The sequence below is a fragment of the Pteropus medius genome, unplaced genomic scaffold (genome assembly GCF_902729225.1).
Source record: "Pteropus medius unplaced genomic scaffold, Ma_sr-lr_union100, whole genome shotgun sequence".
Lineage (NCBI taxonomy): Eukaryota > Metazoa > Chordata > Mammalia > Chiroptera > Pteropodidae > Pteropus > Pteropus medius.
In genome coordinates, this window is record NW_024348242.1 from 3,615,182 (window position 1) to 3,638,887 (window position 23,706).

Consider the following 23,706-nt stretch of genomic DNA (forward strand, 5'->3'; position numbering starts at 1 on the left):
ACATGCCGAGATGCCACCGCTGCCTGCCCTTCCCCACTGGGACACGAGAGTCACGGGCCAGGACAACGCGGCGGTCCCTCGCCACCACAGTGCCTGGCCCATGGATTAGACACGGGGGGCTTCAGCACATATTTATGGGAAAATTGAACAAACGTCACCACTGAACTCAATGGAACGGAAAACACGGAAGGAAACTCTTAAAAGATGATTTTCCGAAACACTGTATCTTTCCTCGCCGGGGGACCAACGTACCAATGTAAATCGTTCCAGGCGAGCAGCGCCCCCTGGTGGCTGCGGACTGACACTACGTCCTCCCCAACAGGAGAGGGAGACAGTGGAGAGGGAGGGAGGAACTGGCTGGATTACCGCCGTCTGAGGCTCCCCCAAGCACGGGCAGGGCCGCAGTTCAAGCATGCCAGCAGCAAACGGGGGGACACAGGTGGCTCAGCAGCCGTCCCTCGGAGAATGTAGCTCCTCCTCACGCCCAGCAGACGACGGGAGCTGCGGGTACATCTCTCCCGCTTCGGGGTCAAAGGCACAGTGGAGGCGCAGCAACCGGCCACCACGCCAGAGCCCGGCCGGACGGCGGTCAGAGCAAGCCAGGGCAGGGGCGTCTGGGAGGGCCGGGCACACCCACCGACCCTGCACACGAGTGTTCACGTGCGAACACTCACACGTGAAGAGACGGCCCATGTGTCTGTCCGCCAGCAGGTGGCTGGATGACGGTGGTGCTTCTGTGTCACGCTGCATGCTGTGACGTTGGGACGCGCACAGCGAGGGTGGATACTGAACACCCTGACGCGTGAAAGACCACACGCCATGGCGCGCGCGGGGCACTTCTGGTTCTGGGACGTTCCAGAAGCCGCAAGGACAGGCCACGTCAGAGCGGGGGCCGTCTGCGGCTGGACAGGGAGGGGCTCGGGGGAACTTTCTGGGGCAACGATGCTGTTTCGTATTTTGATAGGGGTTTGGGTGTGCATTTGTCTTAACTCGTCAAATATTACACTAAAAACGTGTGTATGCCATCAGACGTACATTTAACCCCAAATGAAAAAAATTCAACAAATACTGAACTGCTGTAAATGACACCCGTGCTCGAGTGTTTGGGGGCAGGGACACTGCTGTCTGGGGGACACTCTGAAACGCATCGAACAACCAAGCTGGAAGAATGGACAGATAGGACGCCGGGCAGACTATCGGAAGACTGAATGAATTCTGTTTATGTTTTACGTAGCGTGATGGTGCTGTGGTTAATAGGAAAACAGCCTTATTTTCAGAGACGCATATTCAAGCATGTAGAGGGGAGGTGTCACGGTGTCTGAAACACACTCCCCCGCAGAGGGAAACGAAGCTAAAATTGCATATTAATAACCATGACACCCACGTGACTGGCGCACGGCTGTCGATCACTCCGTTTCCTCTCTCTGAAACGTTTCATCATAAACAGAAGACAAGCTTTCGAGGAGCCTGGGCTCCAACAGGGGTTAAAGTCCTGTCCTTCACCTGTCCGGCCGCATCCTCACATTCTTCCCGTTAGACATTAAACCCAGCAAGAGGATGGAGGTGTCGCCTGACGACTTTGGTCTTGTGGTAACGCGTCGCGTCAGAAGGGAAAGGTGAAGAGAGCGAGCGAAACGGAAAAATGAAAGACGATGAACCAGGCAGCGAGCGGCCGAAGCGGAAAGGACCGTGACTGTGACAAAGAGCTAAGCCGTTCCCGTGCGCCGGACAGAATTTCCGCGGACTTGCCCCACCCTGCACGGCGTCCTCACCCGGTGAAAATTTAGATGTCGCTCCCCGTATTCTAGCAGCCACCAAGTCTGGGGCCCTCTGCCTCCTACATCTCTTCCCAACCAGTTAACCGTGTGACGGCACCACAGTTACGCCGTCTGTGAAATGGGCGCGACGCCCACTGACCACGACGTGACGACACAGCATTAGGCTCGAACAGCGCATGGCCGGGCCTGCTGCCGCACGCACCGATCGGCCGTCCGTGCTCTCCTTGCCCGCACCTCCTTGGCACCCGAGGCCCTTCCCTAATGCTCTACACCTAAGGCTCAGACACCTCGCATTCCAGCAACGCTGAGTTACTCACGGTTCCCCAAACGCGCGCCGTGACGTCACGCTTCAGGTCTTCGCGTAAATCACAGTTCTCAAAGCGTGGTCCTTACGGCGTCAGCACCCCTGGGAACCTAACAGAGACAAAAACTCTCAGGCCCCACCCTGCGCCCGCTGGACAGGAAACTCGGGGTGGGGCTCAGCGATGTGGGTTTTCACCAGCCCCCACCCCACCCCGGGTGGCTCTGGAGCGTGGCTGGGGTGCACCATCGCCTCGGCGAACCCCTACGCAGCCCCCAAAGCCCTCCTGTTGGGAGCCCCGCCTGGCTCCCACAGCCCTACCTAGGGGGACTCAGGCGGACCTCGGCACTGATGCTGTACTTGGCTCATGTGTCTACAGCTGTTCTGAGGACGCTGCCGTGACTGTTTTTTGGAAGTTTCTCTCCTACGAGGCTAAAACATGTGCAGCGAACAGCATGTCTGATCTCATTCTCCGATTTTCAGCCCCTGGCAAGGTGGCTTTCACGTAAGTAAACACTTAGTGGCGTGAAGTGTACTTACATTGCTGTGCAACTGTCTGTCACCGCTGCCCGCCTCAAAAACTTGTCCATCTTCCCAGACAGAAACTCTGTACCCACTAAACACCAACTCTCCATTCTCCCTTCTTTCCAGCCCCTAAAACCCCCCACGCTACTCTCCGTCTCTATGAATTTGACTGCTCTAGGTCCCTCATATAAATGGAATCATACCATATTTGTCCGTTTGTCTGGCGTATTTCACTTAGTATAACGTCCTCTAGGTTCATCCGTATTGTCGAATGTGTCAGAACGCCCTTCCCTTTTAAGGCTGAATAACACTCCATCGCACAAATAGATCATATTTTGTTTACCCATCCACACATCGATGGACATTTGGATTCCTTCCACCTTTTGCCTACCGTGAATGATGCTGCTGTGAACATGGGTGTGCAAATGTCTGTTTGAGTCCTTGCTGTTTTCAATTCTTCTGAGCGTGTACCCAGGAGTGGCATTGCTGGATCACACGGTGGTTTCAGGAGACATGGGGTTTGGGTCAGCTTTACCCTCTCGCTTCTGCAAGTCACTGAACGCTCTTTCTAGCGCCCCGTGTATAAAGCAGAGAGGGACTATCTTTTCCCTTTTGAATTGCTACGACGATAGATATGTCCAGACAGACATGTCCACTTTTAAAATAAAAAGGCGCTTTGTAAGTTCCACATATTGTCACCTTGAGGGGGAGAAAAGGAGGCAGAGGAGAAGGAAATGCTCCAACCATTTACAAGCTCATAAGCTTTTCTGGTCTCTAGGCTAAAATCTGCTCTGTGCGGCCATGTTGTCTACCCATCTTTTTAACACTCTTATATTTTTAGCAGAACTTCTTTTGGTCTGATGATGGTTATGATGAGCCCCTCAGGAGAATGAGGAGGGGTGATCGTGTCCATCTGCTGACGTGGGTGCTCAGGACTTTTAGGGCCAAAAAGTGTAGCTTCATCGATAGGCTGTCTGATTAAAGATGATTCCTGCCACGCCTGACCAAGCAGTTGTCGGGGTTTTTTTTAAAAACGTTATTCGTGGTACGATTTCCGTGCAGTGGTCCAAGCCCTTGGAAGGGAGCCTGCGTTTTGAATCCACGGCACAAATGAAGTAACGGTTTGTAACCTAATGATGCATATGCATTGACCATCAACTTTCATTTTATATTACCCCCAAAATGGCCTGATGAAGTTACGTCAGGCTTTGAGTTTTTATATAATACTACCTCTTGCCATAAAAGTCCTCTTTGCACTATTAATTATATTGCTTTCATCTTTTCGATGAGTGAGCTTTGAAGAACTAGCCTACATTTAATAATGAAACTTGGAAAGAATTGAGAAAATTTAAATGCATGAAGCCAAGTCAATGGATTTGAGGCATGACGCTCAACATTTTTTAAAAATTGTATTTTTAAATTACTTCAGAGAACAAGTGGAGGGTGAGAGATTTTGCTCCCCGCTCCCTAAAGAAAAAAAATTTAAGAAGTTGTTTGGGGATTGGAGACGGGATGGATAATTAATTAATTACAAAGAACCAGGAGTACAGCCCTGCCCTACCCCTTGTGACCACTAGAGGGGGCATATCCATCCAGCTTAAGCCACATGGCAGCTTCATTTTTCAGAGAGAGATTGATTACTCGGCACCAACTTGCTGGACCCAAAACGACCAAGGACTTAATTTTCGAGACCTTTAGCCACAGAACACAGAACTGTCAGGTTTTTAATGCTCAGCGCCTCTTATTTCCCTATGTTAAATAACTAGCGTTTTAACCCTGTCATGCTAATAAACTGTATCTCAAGGGTTTCGTTTTATTTTTGTTTATAAGTGTATCAACTCTCTAACAAAGGCAATAGCAACATTATTTCCAGTAAAAAGTGAATAACAAAGCAAACTACTCTTTGGTCCTAGGGGTTTGTTTTGTTTGTTTCGTAAAAGAAAAACAAACATCTCTCACTATTTTATGGTCTTAAAAAATACCCTAAACTATGCCGAGAACACAAACTCTTTTGTATGTGATTAATATTCAACTACCTATGAGTGAATCAGCCCCTGACAGATTACGGTTCTTCACAGAGGAGAAAAAATGAGTCCCAACTTGGCCGTTTTCCACAAAATTACAGGCCCTTCCCCTACCGCCTATGTAGCTCGCATTCGCTCAAAGAATGTAAGCTAAAAATTATATTACTCAGGACCAAATCATGAAGCCGAATAAAATATAATGAATTCCAAAGCAACGCATCTACCTTGCTGTTCCACACTCATGGGGATTACCCCAGTCGTTGCTTTGCTCCATTAGTCAGCGTATTAAAATTGAATGTTAAAATCATGTCAATACTCAGAGGCAACTATCAGAGAAACCTGAGGAGTTTGGGGCACTTGCAAACTACTCTGTGCGACTTCTCTGCAAGCGTGGGAAAAGGAGAGGAGACACCCCGGTTGGTGCTTAAGTGCTGATGACGGGCACGAGCCGTTTCGCCAGCGTCCCTCACGACGGGGGGCTGGCTCTCCGGTCTCCAGGAATGTCCTGCGTTGAGCCCGTGAGGCTGGCAGTGCCCTGTGGTCCAGGCATCTTGCAGCCCAGCTCTCTCGAGGACCTGGCTTAGCGCTTTCGCTGATAGAAACGCTTCCACCAGAAAGAGTGTTACTCACATGTCTTCTTGCCGCTCGACCCGGGGAAGGTCAAACGGCGTGGTCAGCGTGAAGCTAGAGGGCTGGGGACACCATAAGAGGCCCGAGAATACTGACAAGAGGTAGCCTTGGGTGGGTCATTGAAGATCGGCGCTCACGGCTTTGGTTTCCGTTTCTTTCCTCGAAATGACTGTTCAAACGACATTACTGTTGCTTATCCACGTGGGGCAGAAATTTGAGTTGGGCCGGCCTCGCCTGACACCTTCGCTAATGACATCTTTGGATGTGCATGGTCGGTCTGCACTGCCCTTGGGCCTGGATGAGCAGGTGACCACTCGGACCCTCGCAGGGGCCACAGGGATGAGCCGACTTAGGGCTGGGCTCCAAGTATACCAGCCCCTGCCCCAAGAATCCCCCTCAAACAGCCTAGGCCTGCTCTCCGGGCCTGCAGGAGACCTCTCTTCCGGGCACCCTCCTATGAGTGGGCTGCTGGCATGGCCAGCCCAGCCCGAGGGCCCACGAAGGGCTGGCCACAGGGCTGGGGGCGGGGTGGCAGCGCTTGGACTGCGGGTGGGGTGTCCACCCTCTTGGACCACTGCGACCAGCATAGAACTCTGAGGAGTCACAGCACGCTAAGGCCACTCCCGAGGGAGAATGAACGTATTACACTGAACTTGATTTAGAACTGTTAGCAGTACAGACGTATGGGACGTGGGTCTCCATCAGTATGCGCACCAAGGCCAACACACTAGGAGAAACAGAACCAACAAGATATACGGGGAGAGAGAGATTTATTATACGGGATTAGCTCACACAAACACACACACACACTGAGTCTGTGGGGTTTAGGGAATGAAGCACAGGGCAGCAGAGTCCATAAAAGTCAAAATGCAGAAAGCTGAGGGTGAGAACTCAGAATCAGCGGGAATGTGGGAGCCAGCAGAGAAATATAAATGTACCACAATAAAAAAAAAAAAACTCAGAAAACAAAGAAATGTATATACACTACATCCCACCTTCCACTATGACAGAATTTCCCATCACGTGAGAGGAACTGAGGTTTGAGTTTATTTTACTTACACTGTCAAGAAAAGGGTGCTGAATTTACCAAATAAAAACGTGACCACACTTTTTTATTTTCTTTCCAACGGGCAATAGTATCGCTCATTCAACAAACTCGCATATACCACCAAAAAAAAAAGTGTGTAGGGGGGATGTGTTGTGTCTTCATTAAAAAAATGAATATCCAATCCAAAAAAAAAAAAAAAGATTATCCTAGGTTGTTTATAAGACACAGAGCGAGATAAATTGACACTAAAGATTAAAAGTAACGGATCCTACATTTCGGGATAGCTGGGCAAAATCCGGAAGAGCCATAAAGCGGAGCTGGCTTTGCAAACGTCAGAGCATATAATGAAGAGGCAGTAAGGAAAAATATTTCAACAGAATAGTAGGTCCAAATATATATGGGAATTTGGCTTGTAAAACAGTCGGCACTTCAAATCTATGACGATTCGATAAGTAGCAACAGGATAACTCGCTAGCCAGAGATGTTTTTTAATTGAGCCTTTATCACATTCCTTAAAAACCCGAAGATTCAAAATTTAACTCAAAGATTTCAACATATAACGCAAAAGCATCAAAGTTGCAGGGTAGGAGTAAACACAGGGGCTTTCCATCAACAGGGGCCTGGGGACGCACACAGTCTCCCGCACAGTGAGACACGAGACCGCTGGCAAACGTACAGACGCGGGTCCGGACGTGCTGGTATCGACGAGTTGCCAAGATGCGTGCCAATTAAACACTAATCGAACTGCGGCACAGGGACAGAACTCGGCCATTTCTTCAGGAAAAGTCAGGATAGGCACATACACGTATTTGGATGTACATGAAGACTTGTAAGAACACAGAACTCGAGCACACACCATTTCATGGTATTTTATCCCCATAAAAGGGCCAACTGAAAATTAAATTGGGGGCATTTGTACAGTAAACAGCACAGAATTAGAAATACACGGAGCAAATAACCAGATCAGAGTCACAGGGGAAGATGATTCCCTCCGACGCTTGCTGGGTTGAATAAAACAAGTAACTATGGTGCAAAGGATTTGAATAAGCCAAGTTCAAAGGTATCGATCGCTTTGTGACTTTTCATGTGCAAGAAATGCCCTTTTCTTTGCCTGAACCGAGTGGAATCCACTCGAGTCTGCTGTCACCGGCGGGCTTCCTGCGTGGGGCCTCGCTCTGCTGACCTAGTCGCTGTGTTGACACCTGTGCCATCGTGCAAGCATGGGGATCCCTCTCTCCTCCAGGTCAAGTTCACATGTACTTTGCCTCGGTCCCCAGTACAGCGTGGAGTCCTCAGCAGCCAGGATGGTGTGCAGCCACCCCACCCTGGACCCTCCCACCTCTGAAGCATTTCGGGGTTCAGCCCCCCAGAGGCAGGGCCCGCCCCTCTCCTGGGACAAAACCTAACCGCTCCTGCCACAGGAAAAGCAAAGCATCCTAGAACTCAAACCTACAAGGCTCGGTGGATCTTACTTGGTCGGAGGTAGGCTGGTGCTTCTAGAATCACCGCTTCATGTTTTTTTATTGAACTTGTCCACAGTAGCAAAAAAGCCACCAAATTTCTCCTTAACTCATTGTCACATAAGCTTGTGTAGCAGGTATAATTTTGTCTACAAATTCATGTGGGAAACAAAGATAACCTTATTTTTCTATTATAATGAAGAGTTCTGAAATTCTATTATGAAATGTGAATTTTGGGGGGGGGGATATCCCTTCTCTAACTTTATCCCTTCTCTAACTCCTCTTCGTTTGGTTTTTTGCACATATGTGTCAGTTCTTAAAAGCAGGAATGTTAGTGATTAATGAAAAAGAGATAAAATAAAATTTTTAAAAATGAAACCAACTCTTCCAAATAATTCTTGTGTCCAAGAGGTAAAAGCGACTACAAATAAACACCGTTCACGAAACAGCGACTACGAGAGTGTTTCATTTTAACCCCCATGGGATTAAACTAGGGGTTCGGGGCCAACGCTCTCATACGACAGCCTATGATGGTTATGACGATTCAGATGTTGATCGAGAGATATTACTTTAACTCTGTTACTTCAGGCAAGTGACGTGGGACACAGAAAATCAAACACGGCACCAAGCGACATGAATAGGTTTATTTGAGAATCTAAACACAGCCCGCGCCAGCACTGGGGACCTCACCCTTATTTTACAGCAAGAATTGCCCCCTCTGCAATCAGGAGAGACTCAGCTGTAGTTCCAGAGTTTTCCATTCACATAGCCGTTTCTTTCCACTCACTCCCAAGCAGCCCCTCTGACACGGCCGTTCTCATCGACACAAACGTTCCTGCACTGTCGCAGAACGTGCCTCGTAAGCACACCTCGTGACATCGCGACGCTGCTCCCCCATCAAGCCCGGTGCAACCACACGGCACAGGCATCGTTCGTTTTATGCCAACGGCTTTTCGTCACGACACGGCGTAGCGGGTTTTCTCCCGTCTGTCACACGCATCATTTTCTATTGGTTCCAGCGCCCCACCGCTGTTCTGAATGAACTCTCAAACGCCCCTCTGCCCAAGGTCCCTGCACGATAAATAATTAACTGCGTGGCTAAGTCAGATGGTGTGCCGCGATTAGCATTATCTATTAGTCACAAAGTGACTAATGAAAGCCCTCCTTCCTAGAACAATGCATAGACCCCATAGACATAAAATTCTGCAGACAATTTAAGAAGGTTCTAGAGCTCCCAAACCCATTTACAGGGCCTTGGTTTAAAAACTCTATCTAAACACAACACACCCGCCATAATTCATGATCCAGAGTCAGCACAGAGGACAAGGGGACATCTCTGAGGGGACACATTCTGAGCAGTATTTAGGAAGAGTAACTGACAGAGTACACAAAACAGAGAGCCTATAAAATGTATAAATTCCCCTGAAAAGCATTAAGAGCAACCTGTGCATGCTATCATTTGACTTTAAAAGGTATCTTATTTGTATATGCCGAAATCTGAATAAAAGCACTTTGGTGTAAGTCACCACCCATCAAGATCTGTGCCAAGTTCTTGCTGACGTGTGCTGTAAACACAAGGCCTTGGGATCTTTGGATTTGCTCATGTGCCCCTTAAAAATTTTAAATATAATACGGGGATGATAAAAAGCTTTCATTTACTCATGATCTTAAAATAATTCTACCTTAAGTATGCTGAGTGGTGACAGACACTGGGTGCCTCTGTGCCCCTCGGGGCCTGGGGCGGCACGGCCTGTGGAAGTGCGCCTCCCAAGATTTCTGCATGTTCCCCGGAGCTTACGGCCCCGTGGCCATCTCTTCCGGCTCCTACATTTATCATGGGGGGTATGTGTGTCCTGCCCCACTTCAGCCTGGACCCAGCACTCAGCCTAAGACACCCACTCGGACCAAGCAGCATCCAAAGGCTTCGAGGACAAAGATTTGTGGTTCAGATACACAAGCATGCGACCTTACACTGCCCTACAACACCACTGGGTCCTTCTCCCAGAGTCCCCTGTCTATCCTGCCATGGTTTCCTGTCCCAGACTATCCTGGGGGAGTCCAGGGCTTCCCCCTGTCCCCCGACCACGTGGAGCACTTCAGCCCTTTCCAGCTCAAAGTCAGATGCCCAAACCCATCACCGTGCTCAGCAGGACAAAAACTCCAAAGAACCTAACTCATCTTCCTTCAGAGGCAACTGGGATCAGTAATGTTTTTTTGTTGTATTACTAAATGTAGGCACTTCGTATCTGCTTATTTTACTTAGTTTCCCCATCTTTCTCAAGAATTAGGTATCTCCAAAGCCGTCTGATAGATGAGACACCTGAGAAATGGCGTGACGTCACAGCTGAGTGCCGTGCTGCCTTCTTCCTCCTCGGGCTTGGTGATGCTCCCGCACTGTGCTGGCACTGACCCTCACCGCTTCCTCACGGGCTCCAGTGAACACTGAGTGCTTTTTCCATCTGCTTCTGGTAGTTGCTTTCCATTCACCTATTTTTCAAATTCCTGAGAATAAGAGCAACTCGCACAGAAATATTGCTTTATAATTTTACATTTTTCAGAACCAAGAGTTGGACGGTCCTTTGGAAGGCATGTCCAGGCTCTCACAGCACCAGAGGCCCTCTCCGACCTCCTCAAGACCACCGGATGGGCCTGGGCACCCATGCTCACGGCAGGCCACCTGGACTGCCGCTGGACCCTCTGACTCGAGATCACTTCCTGGCCGAAAGATGTCCAGGATGTTAGAAACCGGGACGTCGGCCTTGACTTCGCTCTCACGCTCCAGTTCTTCAGACACCAGGAGTGTCTCGGCGGTGACACTTGAGCCCAGATGCGGCCTCTTCTGGACCCACTCACATCGCAAGGGGCTTTGGACTGCTTCCACCTCAATGGTCCAAATGGAATGGAGACTTGTCCCTCAAAGCTGGCAGATGCCAGCAGCACTGTCAAAGGCCGCTGTGTGGAACACGGGCCCCCGCAGCGCAGCTAAGAGTATGGCAGCCTGACCAGCAGAGGGCCACGGTCAGCAGACTGAAATAAAAGCCTACGGGCACCAGTCACATACTACGAATGACAAAAAGGGGTCACAAAGAGAATGTGAATTTATTGTCAACAATTAAAAAACCTATACTGTTGTTTTTTTCTTAAAACAGCCGAGTGTGTAGGACCCTAGGCCTGGAAACCACCTTAGAAACACGAGCTGCGCTGCAGGGCTGTCCCCGCAGGGGGCGTGCTTCCCAGACACGCGGGCGCCTTTGCCTGCTCTTTGAACCGTTCCTCGTGCAAGCCAGTCACTTGCTACTTGCTTGGGACAGTCCCCATTTAGGCCCAACGTCCTCATTTAAGTATTAATAGCAACCCCCCACTTTACCCTGAAGTGCCCAGCTCTGACGGTTAAGTCACACGGTCACCCTCGGCACGATGCACAAGCCAACCCCCACCGCACGTACACACGCATGCACACGCACACACGCACGGCCTCTGAGTTCATACAACTGTCAAGCACAGAACCCTGTTATAAAGTGATTTTATTAAATTGATTTGGACATACTGTAGGTCAAATAATATTTTCCAAAGATAACAATTATGGACTTTAAAGCTCGACATAAAATTAGTAGCTTCAAAAGTGTTAGTCATATCCCCCAGCAACGGCATGATAAAATAATTCAACTATGTAGAAATATAGAACTCTAGGACTAGCTGGAAACTCGGAAATCGTTCAGCCTAATATCCTCATTTTGTGAGAAAACTAGACTCAAAGGTTAAGTGATTTGCCCAAGCTCACATACCTAATAAAGCTAGAAATCAAACCAATTTTTCCTAAAACTAAAACTCTATCAATGATATCTGAACTGGCTATCAACTAAAAAGCCTAGGCTTCTATCTCTTCACACTACTGTGACGTGAGTGATAAGACACGGACAGTAAATAGTCGAGGAATTCAGACCTGGAAGGGGCTTTGAACAATACCTGGGCCGCCCTCCCTTTGTGAGACGGCGGGAGTGTGTGAGAAGTGACTTCCCAGAGGCCTGTTCGGAGGTGTCCGGGCTAAAACCCAGGCAGTGACCAACCAACCCCAAGTCCCACAGCTAGTTTCACAGCCCGCCTGTGGAATGACATGCTCCTTCTGCACCTCCTTTATGCACTGAGGTTTTGGTGGTACAAAATCCCCTTCCAGTCAAGCAGAAGAAATGAATTCGAATACGAGGAGAAAATCAAGGTTTCAGTATTTCCGTGACTATTTCGGGTAGTCCATTTTCCAACCTGACAGCTGACAGACACACTAACGTGCTCACCCATTTCAGAGCTTCAAAGATCCTCAATTTCCCCAAAGACTTCCTGAGCAAAAGGACATGTGGGAAATCAATGGAAACAGGAATGAGAAGGGAAACAAAGTCAAAAATTAGTTGCTTTTTGTTCCTGTCATTGGGGACTTTTGGTCTAAACATTCCTTGAGTTCCTCCACATGAGTTTTTAATATCTAGCCCAAAAAAAAAAAAAAAAGGCCTATAAACGTCACATACTGAGCAGCTCAGTATGTCCCCCTCCCGCTGCTCAAGACACTCAGCACCTGCCGCGTCAGCTCCTCAAACGCGCCGGCAGGGTCCCACCGCAGCACCCGTGCTCTGCCGGCGGGTGCTCCTTGCCCCCGCTGTCCGCTCCAATGCCACCCCAGAAAGGCCTTGCCTGACCGCTACCTAACGCCACCCCCACCCCCCCCCCACCCTCTAAATCATCACCCTAGTTTATTTTCTTCATAGCACTTAATCACTATCTCAAACTACATTATTTATGTTTACTTGCTTAACGCCTGTCTCCTCCACCAGAAGTAAACTCCACGAGCAGGGCCCTTGACTGCCTGATTCAGTGGTATTCCCGGCACCCAGCACAGTGCCTGGCACATAGGAGGTGTTCAATAAATACTTGTTGAATGAATGAATGAAGAAAGAAAAAGGTAATCCGCATAGACATTCATGCCTAAGAAGGAACTGATACACGGCCCTCGATGAAGGGGTATCGAGGCCTCCTATTCATTATTGCCCAAACGACAGAAACGGAGACCAAGCATTATTAGTGACCCCTTCTACCACCCACTCCTCCGGCCTCCCCCAGCTGGGGCCGAGCTGCCTGTCACAAACGGAGCCCGAGGCAATCTGGATGGAGAAAAGTTCTAACTCTGCTTGCTTCTTCCTATTTACATTCAGCTATTTCCAAAAAATTCAAGTTAAAAATATGTGATGTAGCCACTAGAAAAGTAAGTCTAACAGAGACACAGTGATTAGCAGAATCCACAAAATTAAAAAGAGTTCGAGGGCACGTATGTCTATCAACGATTTCTGATAGGCCAAGTGAATGGGAACTGAGTCGCCTAAAACCTAAAATGAAATTTAATGCCATCTAGGAAGGGGTGGATATTTATGAATATTTTGAGGACATACAGGTAAAGTGGGTTCAGAAATAATGGGACATATAAAAAGATAGGTAGGGGCTGAATCAAGGGGAACCTCAGAAATACCAGGACACCGTCTCAGTGGGAGCTGTCGATTTTCAAGCGCAGTTTTCGGTATACTTGGATCAAAAGGGGGTCGTGAGCTCCCGACGAGGGGAGTACCTGGGGTAACTGTTGAATGAAGCGTCAACAGAAGGTGACGCAGGTGGCTGGGTAATGATCATGGTTTCCTGTGTAGCATTTCAACTCCGGAGGCATGGTGCCAGAATCGCAAGAGACGCACACCCACGTTGGGGGATAGGAAACGCTGGGACCTCACAGCCCATCTTGGGCAGACACCAGAGGGATACCGGATTCGAAGTCAAGTTGTGGAACACACTTGGCATGAATCAAAAAAAAATCAACCTCACATACGCCTCTTTGAAAAGAATGTTCTGCTGGGGCTTGCTGTGAAAATTTCTTGGGGAAATGCAGGTATTTACAGGGTTTCCTTCCTAGTGGCACTTATGGGTTTTAAGATTTTTAACTCTTAGCAAAACGCTTTATATAACTGATATTTTGAGATGGTTTCTCTCCTTGGTGTGCACCCTCTGGTGGATGCAGAGGCTGGTGCTCTGGCTGAAGGCCTTCCCACACTCGTCACACTTAAAAGGCTTCTCCCCAGTGTGCACTCTCTGGTGGATGCAGAGGCTGGAGCTCTGGCTGAAGGCCTTCCCACACCCACACAACACCTGTAGGGGCTTCTCCCCGTGTGCACTCTCTGATGGATGCAGAGGCTCGAGCTCTGGCTGAAGGCCTTCCCACACTCATAACATTTATAGGGTTTCTCTCCTGTGTGAACTCTTTGATGCATGCAGAGGCTGGAAGTGTGCCTGAAGGCCTTCCCACACTCTTCACATTTAAAGGGCTTCTCTCCGGTATGGACTCTCTGATGCATGCAAAGGTTTGAACTATTACTAAAGCCCCTTCCACACTCGCTACAGACATACGGCTTCTCACCTGTGTGAACCCTCATGTGAATCTGAAGATGTGAGCTCCAATTGAAAGCTTTGCCACACTCGTAACATTTATAGGGCTTTTCCACTGTGTGGATTTTCTTATGTCTGTTAAGTTTTGTTGTAGTACTAAAATCCTTACCACAATCATCGCATTTATAGACCTTCTCTCCTGTGTGGTCTCTCCAATGAATATGAAGCTCTGATATATGAAAGAAACCCTTATCACACTTGTCACATTTATGGGGCTTCTCAGCAGTGTGAATTTTCTGATGCATAAAAAGGTCTGCTCTCTCAGAGAAGAACTCCCTACACATGGGGCACTTGTAGATCATTTTTCCTATTTGGTATCGTGACTTAGAGGAGAAAATTTCCTTACAACTACCGTAGTTACAGGGTTGCTAGTTCATCCAGTCTCTCATTCGGCCGTTCTGGCAGCTCGTCTCAGGCTCGCTCTATGCGGTAGGGTCAAGGCTGGCCTAAGCTCTTCCCTGCCTGTCTTTCTACGGAAGGTTTCTTCCTGCATAGTGTTCCCCACTCGGTACTACTACTGGGTGTAAAGTGACATTTACTTCCACTCGAATTCTGTTAACTCATCCACACAGAACTTCCTTTCAGGTCCCGAGCTGTCAACATTCCAAGGGGCTCCCAAGGTGCAGACCTCTGCGTTTTTAAGACCCTGGAATCTTCCTCTCGCAGAACAGTCTCGGACTTCTCACTTCTACGAAAAGGACTGCACGGTGCCCCTTGCAGCTGAGGGTGAGATACTGCGTGCTGGTCTCGGTCCCGTGTGGGCTCCCCGCGAGGCGTCAGAGTGGCATTCTGCCTGCCACACATCAGACAGGGCTTCCCAGGAAGCGAGGCCCCCGGCGCGCGTGCGGCTCCTGCCCTGAGGTCCCTACGCAGGCGTCACTGCATCTCCTGCAACGGAAACAGAAACAGAGACACTGACGATGCCTTCTTCGCCCAGCAAACTGCTGATTCCGTAATTAGTTTCACGTAAATGGGACGGCAGTGACACAGACCTTTCCTGGTCTTGAGAAAGCGGCTCTTATCTCCCGGAGAGGTGTCTCCGGGGGTTGCAGGTCTGGAGATGTGTAGAGGTCACGTTCCTGTCACAGCCCGTGTACACAACCCAGTGACAACCACCTACTACAACTCCCTGAGCATCAAGGAAATGCGGAACAGAAGTCCTCAGAGGCCCTACAGTGAGTGAGAGAAGCAGCTGTCCTGCGCAAAGAGCGAGAAGGAAAACTACCTCCGCTCTGAACTTCAGAAGGGACAATGCTGCTGCTTCTGGAGCGTAACATGGTATTCGAGCAGCCTTCCCATCTATAAGGAATACACACACGACAGATGGGTATCAGATGTCATTCCCTTGCTTAACTGTCCTCAGTGATTTCCTGATGTAAACTCCAAATCCTTAAGCTAAAGCTCAAGGTCCTGCCAGGACCTGGCCCTGCCCTCCCCCACAGTGCCTGCCTCGGGCCTTTGTACAGACTGGTCCTGTGCCTGAAATGCTCTCTCCGCCCGGAGCCCGTGGTGCGTCAGAGGCCCCGCCTCTACCTAAAGGGGGCCCCTGGTGGAGGTTCTATTTTAATCTTGATTCCTTCAAAGCACATGGAACTTGTAATTATCTTCCTGTCCTTGGGTTTGACCTGTCTCCTGTACTAGGACGTGAGCGCCCCGAGGGAGGAACTCCTGTGTTGCTCCCGGTTCTATTCAGTGAAGGAAGGCGCTCGCCGTACCTGTACAACGCTCTCCAGCCCCTTACGGTACCCGCCAGCCCCCCAGGCGTGACCCGCCGCGTTCTGGTAGAGCAGGCAAAAAGGCCCTGCCCAGTGCCCTCTTACCAGTCTCTCTCGATAACCAACACGGGATAAAATATACAACAGACAGCATGAGGAGCAAACAGAAGAGGGTCAGTCTCACAATATTCCCTTTCAGGCCTCGGCCCACGTCTCCGCAAGCTTCTCATCTCCTGTGCTCTAGACCCCCTGAGCGACGCTGCAGTTAATTAAGGAACTCAGTGGCTCTTAGAATAACCCTTTCAGTATGTTCCATGCAAAGATGGGGTACGTGGGTGATTAAGGAGATTTCTTTAACACTAAAATGACAAAATAAATCGGACTGCTTCTAGGTGGAAGGGTTAGGAACAAAGTTTCAGCAAAAACACAGGCAATGTCTAGAAAAAGTACATCTGCCTCTACCCTTTGACCTAGTGATCACACTTCCAGAGAGTAATCCCAAGACGCAGTGACAAAAACAGGAATGATGTCCCACTTTATTCACTGAGGCAGTATCTGTCACAGCGAATCTATAGCCAACCCCAGGCCCAACCACCTGGGAGGGGTCTGGCTGATGCCACCACGGTGCCTCCTACAACGAGACATGCCCAGCCACTTCACAGCAGGGAGGAAGGCGACCATCACATACTAATGTGGAATAAACCAGCTCATACTGTTCAGTGAAAAACAAAAGTCAGGCACAGAATACTTTATAAACCATGCTACCTTTTGTGCAAAAAAAAAAAAGAGAGAATGTGAAGGTACGTATTTGTTTATATACTGTATAAACATAAGCACGGAGAAGGCTGATACGAACTGCATTCAAATGGTTATCTAAAGGGGAAAAAGGAGAAAAGGGTGGAGTAAAACTTCTCCGAATGTACCTTGTTTGTTAGGTAGTTTTAACTTTGGAAACATAAATATTTAAATATTCAAAAAATGTAAGTAAACAAAAAAGAAAAACAGTCCCTAAAATTGTAAAGCAAAATGCAGAAAATGAACCTTAACTTTCAAATTGGTGACATACCCACAAATATATATCCTCAGAAGGACATATTCTGGTGATAAAGATGCAGAGAAATCAAGCTTTCAACAGTTTAACTGTTAGTTGTCATAACACTGGTGTTTTTATAAAGGAAGAGAATACCAACAAGTAAGGGTGCTAACGTTGTCAAGAACCGCAGGACACAGTGTAGGAGAAACGAGATACAAATATAAAATCACAGTTAAGGGGAAAAAAATCCTGTAACATAAGATTTAATGTAGAATTAACAGCTTGAAGGCATGTCTTTGTTTTAGGTCTGTCCACCAAAAAGGCCTGGAAGCAAAGATGACTGACAGCGACAGTCCCTTCCCTTAACACCCTTTCCCACCTGATGGCACAGGGACCCTGGGACAACAGCCGGTTTCAAGGCCAGAGTGGCTCTTCATAAAATGAGTCTGGGACACCTCGTTATGCCAGAGTGCCAGAGAGTCATGCCGAAGGAGCTCTCGAGATGCCGATATATAAAGACACGCCCACTGGCCGCAAACAGGAACCCTGATGCTTGATGTGTTTCAGCAGATTGTGTCCACCCATCAAAGGAAAGGTGGACGCGATCTGCTGAAACACGTCAAGCACACAAAACCCCATGATTCCACAATGACTGCGGGCGAGGGGGAGCAGAGAGAAAAAGAGGGATAGAAGAGGCGGAGAGAAAGAGACTCAAGGCACTGGACAAAATGGGAAGTAACCAGGACACCAACTTTTCACCTTTGTTAAAAATTGGCAATTAAAAGGAAAGAACTGAGCATCTGTCCCATCTTTCCTTCGTGAACTTACCTTGCAAGACTCTGCAGCATCCCAGCTAGCAACTCTACAACCCCAATGAAATACCTGGTCCAGGGCACGATAAGGAACGGGTGAAACAGGTGGAAGGCTGCCCATGAACTTCGCACTGAGAGGACCGTGCTGTCACCACCCCAACCTACTGATCAATCTTAGCACAGCTCTAGGAGCCACAACCAGACCTTGTGCGCCGCTCAACGCGGTCTGATAGGAAACGCGGCACCACCTTGAAACACTCCCACCAAAAGAGCGACCCGGAATCTCATCAAGCCTCCAGGACTCACTTCCATTTGGAGGAACTAGGAAGGACAGAGGAACTACCGGGATGCAGGCAGAAAAATACCAAAATGTGAGCGGCCTGGGGGACAACGGCCTGGTTTTGCAACAAAGAAATGGCCTGGAATAGGGGGCGGGGTGATACTCCAGATGAAAGAGACTTGAGCCGCAGCGATCAAATGTAACATGAGGTAGAGAGCCAGCTGCTGAAAGGAGACAAGGAAGGAAGCATGCTGCGGGGCTGGGTGGCAGATCCTAAGACCTCCTGTTGACAGGTGTGACAACGCCACCGCAGTTATGTAAACCGACGTCTCTATTTCTAGAGAAGTCTACTGAAGTTTGTAGGAATGAAACATGTCTGAGATGTATCTTAAGATGCTTCAGCAAAAAAAAAAAAAAAAAACAATGTAGCAAGTGCAGCAAAACTGTTATAACTGTTGAATTCAGGTGATGGACACATGAATAAAATATTTTCTACCTTTGTGTATGTTTGAAATTTTTCATGATAAAAAAATCAGTTCATGGTGCGAAGACAGTTTTCCTGCTTCTCCTGCAGAAAGTGAAGCTGAACTAAACAGATATATTCCCCCAATTGTGACTTCCCCAGTTGATCCTGAGCAGGTGAGGACATGTGCCCCGCAGAGGTCACTGGAGAACGGAGAGAGGCGATGGCTTCAGCGCAGTGACGAGCACTCCGCTCCTCCTTCCTGCCCCGGCTCTCCCCGCGCCCTCACTTGGAAATGAAGCAGTAAGGGTCAGGGCGCTCATCCAGCCTGGTCTCAGGGGAAGCTGATTCTGCTCAGAAGGGCGATGACTCAACCCCGAAATCAGTGACGTGAAATTCCTGCCGTCCCACAGAACCCCCGCCGACTTCTCTGGAGGAAGGAGGCACTGCCACTCCTTCCAGGTAAGACGCCGGGCCACATCTGTAAGCCCCGCCGCATGGTGCGGGGTAGGTGGGTTAGCTACATTACGCAGGAAAAAGAAAAAAAAGACAAAGCAAAAGAAATGCCAGCAAATTTGCCATGTGACCAAGCGAAGAACAAGAGGAGGGCAAACAAGAACAAAAAGGGTCCCCACTGCAGACTTTCCCGAAACAGCACGGCCCACTGCTCCTGCGCCCGTAAGGGAGAGAGCCCAGGGAGCAGATCCAACTACAAACCCTACCGGTCCCAAACACAGTGTTTCCAAGAGGCTCTCCCTGGAGACATGTCTCACAGTCGGCGTCCCATAAGGGCACTCAAGGGGTCAGCCCATGATTGTGAGGCCAGCTGTCTGACCAGAGGAGGAAGGAGCCATGCACTGAGGTCACCTAATACTACAAGGATGACCCTCAGTCTATATCCACTGAGACCCCCAGGAGCACCCCCCAGAGTCCAGGCATTCACGTTGCGTTCAGGACTTCTCAAACAGGAAAACGAGACCTGAAAGAAAAGAAGCTTCGAGCTAGCCCAGCTGCCTCAAACCACCACCTTCTTTGAAAGAGAGACTTCCTTCTCTTCCTGTAGTTTGGCCACTGCCATCTCTGCCTCATCTAAACTCTGTGACACCAAAGAGTATCTAAATCTCATCTCCCAGCACAGGTCAAACTGAGGGATCAGCTGATAAGTAACTGATGCCGAAGTGCGAGGGGGTCCAAGGACAAGTCCTGAAGACAAGGGAACCGTGCTCTGAGGGAGCAGAAGCCCCGGCCCTGGACAGGGCCCCCGGAGATGGGGATGCAGGAGTCACGGGCTGCGAGGCAAGGCTGCGGCCCTTGGAGGGCGGCTCGGGCCAAGTGCTCCCAACTCTCCCTGCGGATTCGAGCACGCTGCGGTCGGGAGGTGATGCTGCTCCTGAACTGTGGCCTGCGGCTGCCGTTCCATACAGGCCTCGTCTGCACCGTCCTGAATGAGACTGTGGCCTTACGTGACACGGGAACTACAAAGGCCTCCAGACCTGGAACTGGCGCCACTGACTAAAGAAGTGAAAACTGTTGCAGAGCAACCAAACTGTCACAGCCAAAAACGAGGCTCGCAGAGGGCACGCCGGTGGGGACGAGAGCACGTTCTGGGAGACGTAGGCCCCGTCCTGTTAGCACCTGATGACAGAAGGGGGCTGACGAGAGGAAAGGTTAGGCAGGGGACGGGACAGTGATGCCTTTTGAAAGACTGGGAACATACGATGAAGGGCCGACGCCGCATGAAAGGCGTTCCGCCACAGGACAAGGCCAGAAATGGAAAGGATTTGAAAATACCTTCCCACTTAGTCTTAGGACGTCAGGTAAGGATGCCACCTAGTACTCTTTCACATCTCTTTTCTTCCAATATAATCGAGAAAACGTAGATGTCCTGGCCTATCACACACAGGAAAACGTGTGATACGCTATCAGTCAGTGGAAGAGCGAAGCAGCATGCTTTGGAAACTCAAGGACAGACACTGGTGTTGTGTATTTATTTTCTTTTGTGAAATTCTGGCTGCACAAGTGCTCACAGTACCAGTGAGCCTGCTAACAGCCAGTGTGTGACCGGGGGCGTCTACAAAACCCAACTCCAGTCAAAAACTGACTTTTCACGTGAGCAAAAAAGCAGAAGGGGACATTAAGCAAGAACAGCAAAAAACTGAAGGGTTCTGAACCTGGGTGATGGGTACACAGGGGTACATTTTATTATTTCCTTTGCTTTTGAGTTTATTTGAAATTTCCCATAACAAAAAGAAAGAAAACCAGTAATCCTTTGCTCATATGAGATCCCTGAAGATCTGAAGCCATGAGAAAGCTATACAACAGCATTCAATCCATGGGGCCAAACACACTGTGCCTCCACTCCTACCCTAAACCATGCAAGCCCAGGCACGTCATCACACAGGGACAAGGACATCAACTTACAAGTTTGTTAGCAATTTATCTATCTTTAGAGAAACTCTATCCTTTGACCACAACATCCTGCTGTTCCAGCTTTCTGACTCCATTAACCCACTGAGGGTTTCCTTTGCTCCCTGGCCCTCCAGTCTCCTGTTAATCTTTTTTGTCCCACTAATCAGACCCTGCCTGTCTGCTTCCTTTCTGGCTCACGTGTGGTGGGCCCGCCCTTGGCTCATTCTCCCAGCCACTCTCCTCTTCCATCATCGTTTCCATGGTCAAGCCTGGCTTCGTCACCAGTAACTGTGCCACCAACCCCAAAATCTGTCCAAGCAGCCCATTCTCTGATACCATGTGCTGCCCCCTCCAGCTGACCGACTCCCGTCACCCCTTGCCCACAGACTCACACCCAGCAACCCGACCTTTCGTCCTGTCACCTTGCCTGCTCCTGCACTGAGGACTCCCCTCCTGCACTGACCCTTAATGCTCCTGTCCTTCTCCCTGTCACACTATCTTAGCGACATCCGACCTCATTTAAACCTGACTCTCCACCTATCCATGCAGACACCATCCTAGCTAACACCAGGCTTTACTGGATTCTTGATTGCAAACCTCAAATGGGCACCAGGTCCCCCACAAATTCTTCTGAGAGCCTTTAGTACATACACTTTCCCAGTATTTAAAATTCCTGCTTCATACTTCTCTCCTTAAATTTCTTGAATTCCCTCTAACTCCCTCGCTGCGGCTGATAAGCTACCAAAATAATTGAGAAGAGAAGCAGGTCGATGACACCCTCATTTCCTGCGGCAGGCCCCGCGGCCACCTGCATCCACGGCTCTGCTCTCCACACTCCCGGCCCTTGCTCCGGGGCGCCCTGCCTCCCCGGCCGCCCCACGCCCCCAGCAGCCTTTCCCATGGCCTCCGGAGGACCCGATCCCGCAGCCGGTCTCTCCTGACCTGCCAGCGTGGTCGCCCTGCATTTAGCCCCATTCCCGTACAAGCTTCTTCTGGTACCCCCCTTCCTGAAACAAACTTCTTGGTTCTCACGGCCCCATCCCAGCTATCAGCCCAAATGTCTGCTCCCCTTTAAAGCTAAGCTTCTCGAGAGGGTGTCACACCTCTCCCACCCTCAGTCAGCTTCCAGTCTCTACGCTGCACCTAGGCAGCTCTGTCCCGGCCCCCGTGAGCCCGCAGGGAGGCACTGTCCTCACTGTCCTGGTCTCCCCGATGGGACCACCACGTGATGCATTTCCCCCGGGCCCGCGTGGAGCCCCCCGCCCACCATCTTCCTACTCACTTCCTCTCCTGGGGACTCCTCCTCCTCTGTTCAATGTCTAAATGTTGGGATGCCCCAGGACTCCAACTGGGGATCCTCTCCTTTTCCAAGTCTATAACCTCTCTCCAAGTTTATAATCTCACCCAGTCACATGACGTGAAATACCGTGGTGACACTGACTCCCCAGCCTGACTTCCAGCCCCAGACGGCCCCAACTTTTGCTACGAGTACCCAAACCACCTTTGCCAACCAGAACCCCCTCACACTGTTCCTTCCTCTTTCCTCTCATTTTGGTAAACTGCACTGACACCCCCTGGCCAGCTAGCCTCACTTCCTCTCCCACCCCCACTTATCAAATCATTCTCCGTGACAGCTGCCCGCCCCGCCACCGCCCGGGCCACGGCAGGCTGTGTCCGCAGCCTCTCGGTCACACCTCTCTGCTTCCCTCTCGCTCCTCCACAACCTGGCTCCACGAGCAGTGAACGCGACCTTTACAAACATAAAATAATGCTCCACACACACTCTTAAACCTTCTGGCGCCCTTGAAGACGCACACTCCCTCCGCCCGCGCAGGCTGCAAGGAGCTGGCCGCGGGCTCTACCCGATCCTCCACCACCCCGCGGGCCACCACCCCCTCAAGCTGGAACCCGCCGGGCCAGTTTCCCCTCGGCACCTCTAACGACTCCCCCACCCACGCTTCTCTCTGATCATCAGGGAACAGGCGTCTCTTCCAGTTAGGTCTCGGCCCGCTGTCGCCGTCTCAGAGAGCAGCCGACGTCATCCTGTGTCCCTCACAGTGCCTTTCCGCTGACCGCACTGGCTGTGTGCTTACCTGTGTCCTTGTTTGTTCCCTCCCTCTCCCTGAGCTAAGCTCTGCAATCAGCAGACACTGCAGAGAATCGGTGAATATAGAAAATTCCTCCATCTGTCTTCCAAATAAGCCACCCAAGCAACCCATGTTTATCAAGTGCCTGTGTCCTCCACGGTGAACAGCACGCCCACTCCCTTCCCTCGCGGACTCACAGTCTGGCGGGAGGCAGGCGGTCATCAAAGGTGTCTGAACAGCTGTGTAAAACCCAAACTACGCAAGAGTGACCGTCACCTGGGTTGGGGGCTCTGGGCCCTGAGTGGGACGGGTGAGGCCTGGGGAACACGGCCTCACAGAGGGGAGAGCTGGGCTCGGGTCTACAGGAGGGATCTAGGGGCAAGGGGGCCGGCGGCCTGTGGGAACAGCACGCACAAGGATGGGCGGTGAGGGTAAGGTGTGCATGGCGAGGGGGACAGGCCGTGTGGCCGGAGAGCAGGGGCCAGAGGACGCAGGGCGAGAAGGGAACAGGATGAGAACGGGGAGGGTGGCGCAGGAGATGGTCAGGATCCTGGCCTTTATCCTGAGGACGATGGAAAGCCACTGAAGTGGTTAGTTTTTGTCTTAAAGTAGGAACGTTTGCGTTTGTCACAGCAAACTGCAGCTCTGGTACAGTTAACGGGCGGGG

At 50.1% G+C, this 23,706-nt stretch overlaps 1 protein-coding gene and 1 long non-coding RNA gene across 14 annotated transcripts in view; both read right to left on the bottom strand.

Moving 5' to 3' along the window:
- Positions 1–4,078, bottom strand: part of LOC120616011 (uncharacterized) — a 132,765-nt gene extending 128,687 nt beyond the window's left edge. Inside the window, exon 1 of the long non-coding RNA XR_005656437.1 lies at positions 2,096–4,078. This is a non-coding gene — a long non-coding RNA (uncharacterized LOC120616011). The remainder of the gene's footprint in view (positions 1–2,095) is intronic.
- A 7,194-nt stretch (positions 4,079–11,272) lies between these two features.
- Positions 11,273–23,706, bottom strand: part of LOC120616009 (uncharacterized) — a 35,391-nt gene continuing 22,957 nt past the window's right edge. For all 13 annotated transcript variants that reach the window (XR_005656433.1, XR_005656434.1, XR_005656432.1 and 10 more), the window contains one exon: positions 11,273–15,128. Coding sequence is in view for 2 of the 13 variants with exons in the window: in XM_039879262.1 (XP_039735196.1) it covers positions 15,106–15,128 (23 nt within the window). In the remaining 11 variants the exon portion in view is untranslated. The remainder of the gene's footprint in view (positions 15,129–23,706) is intronic.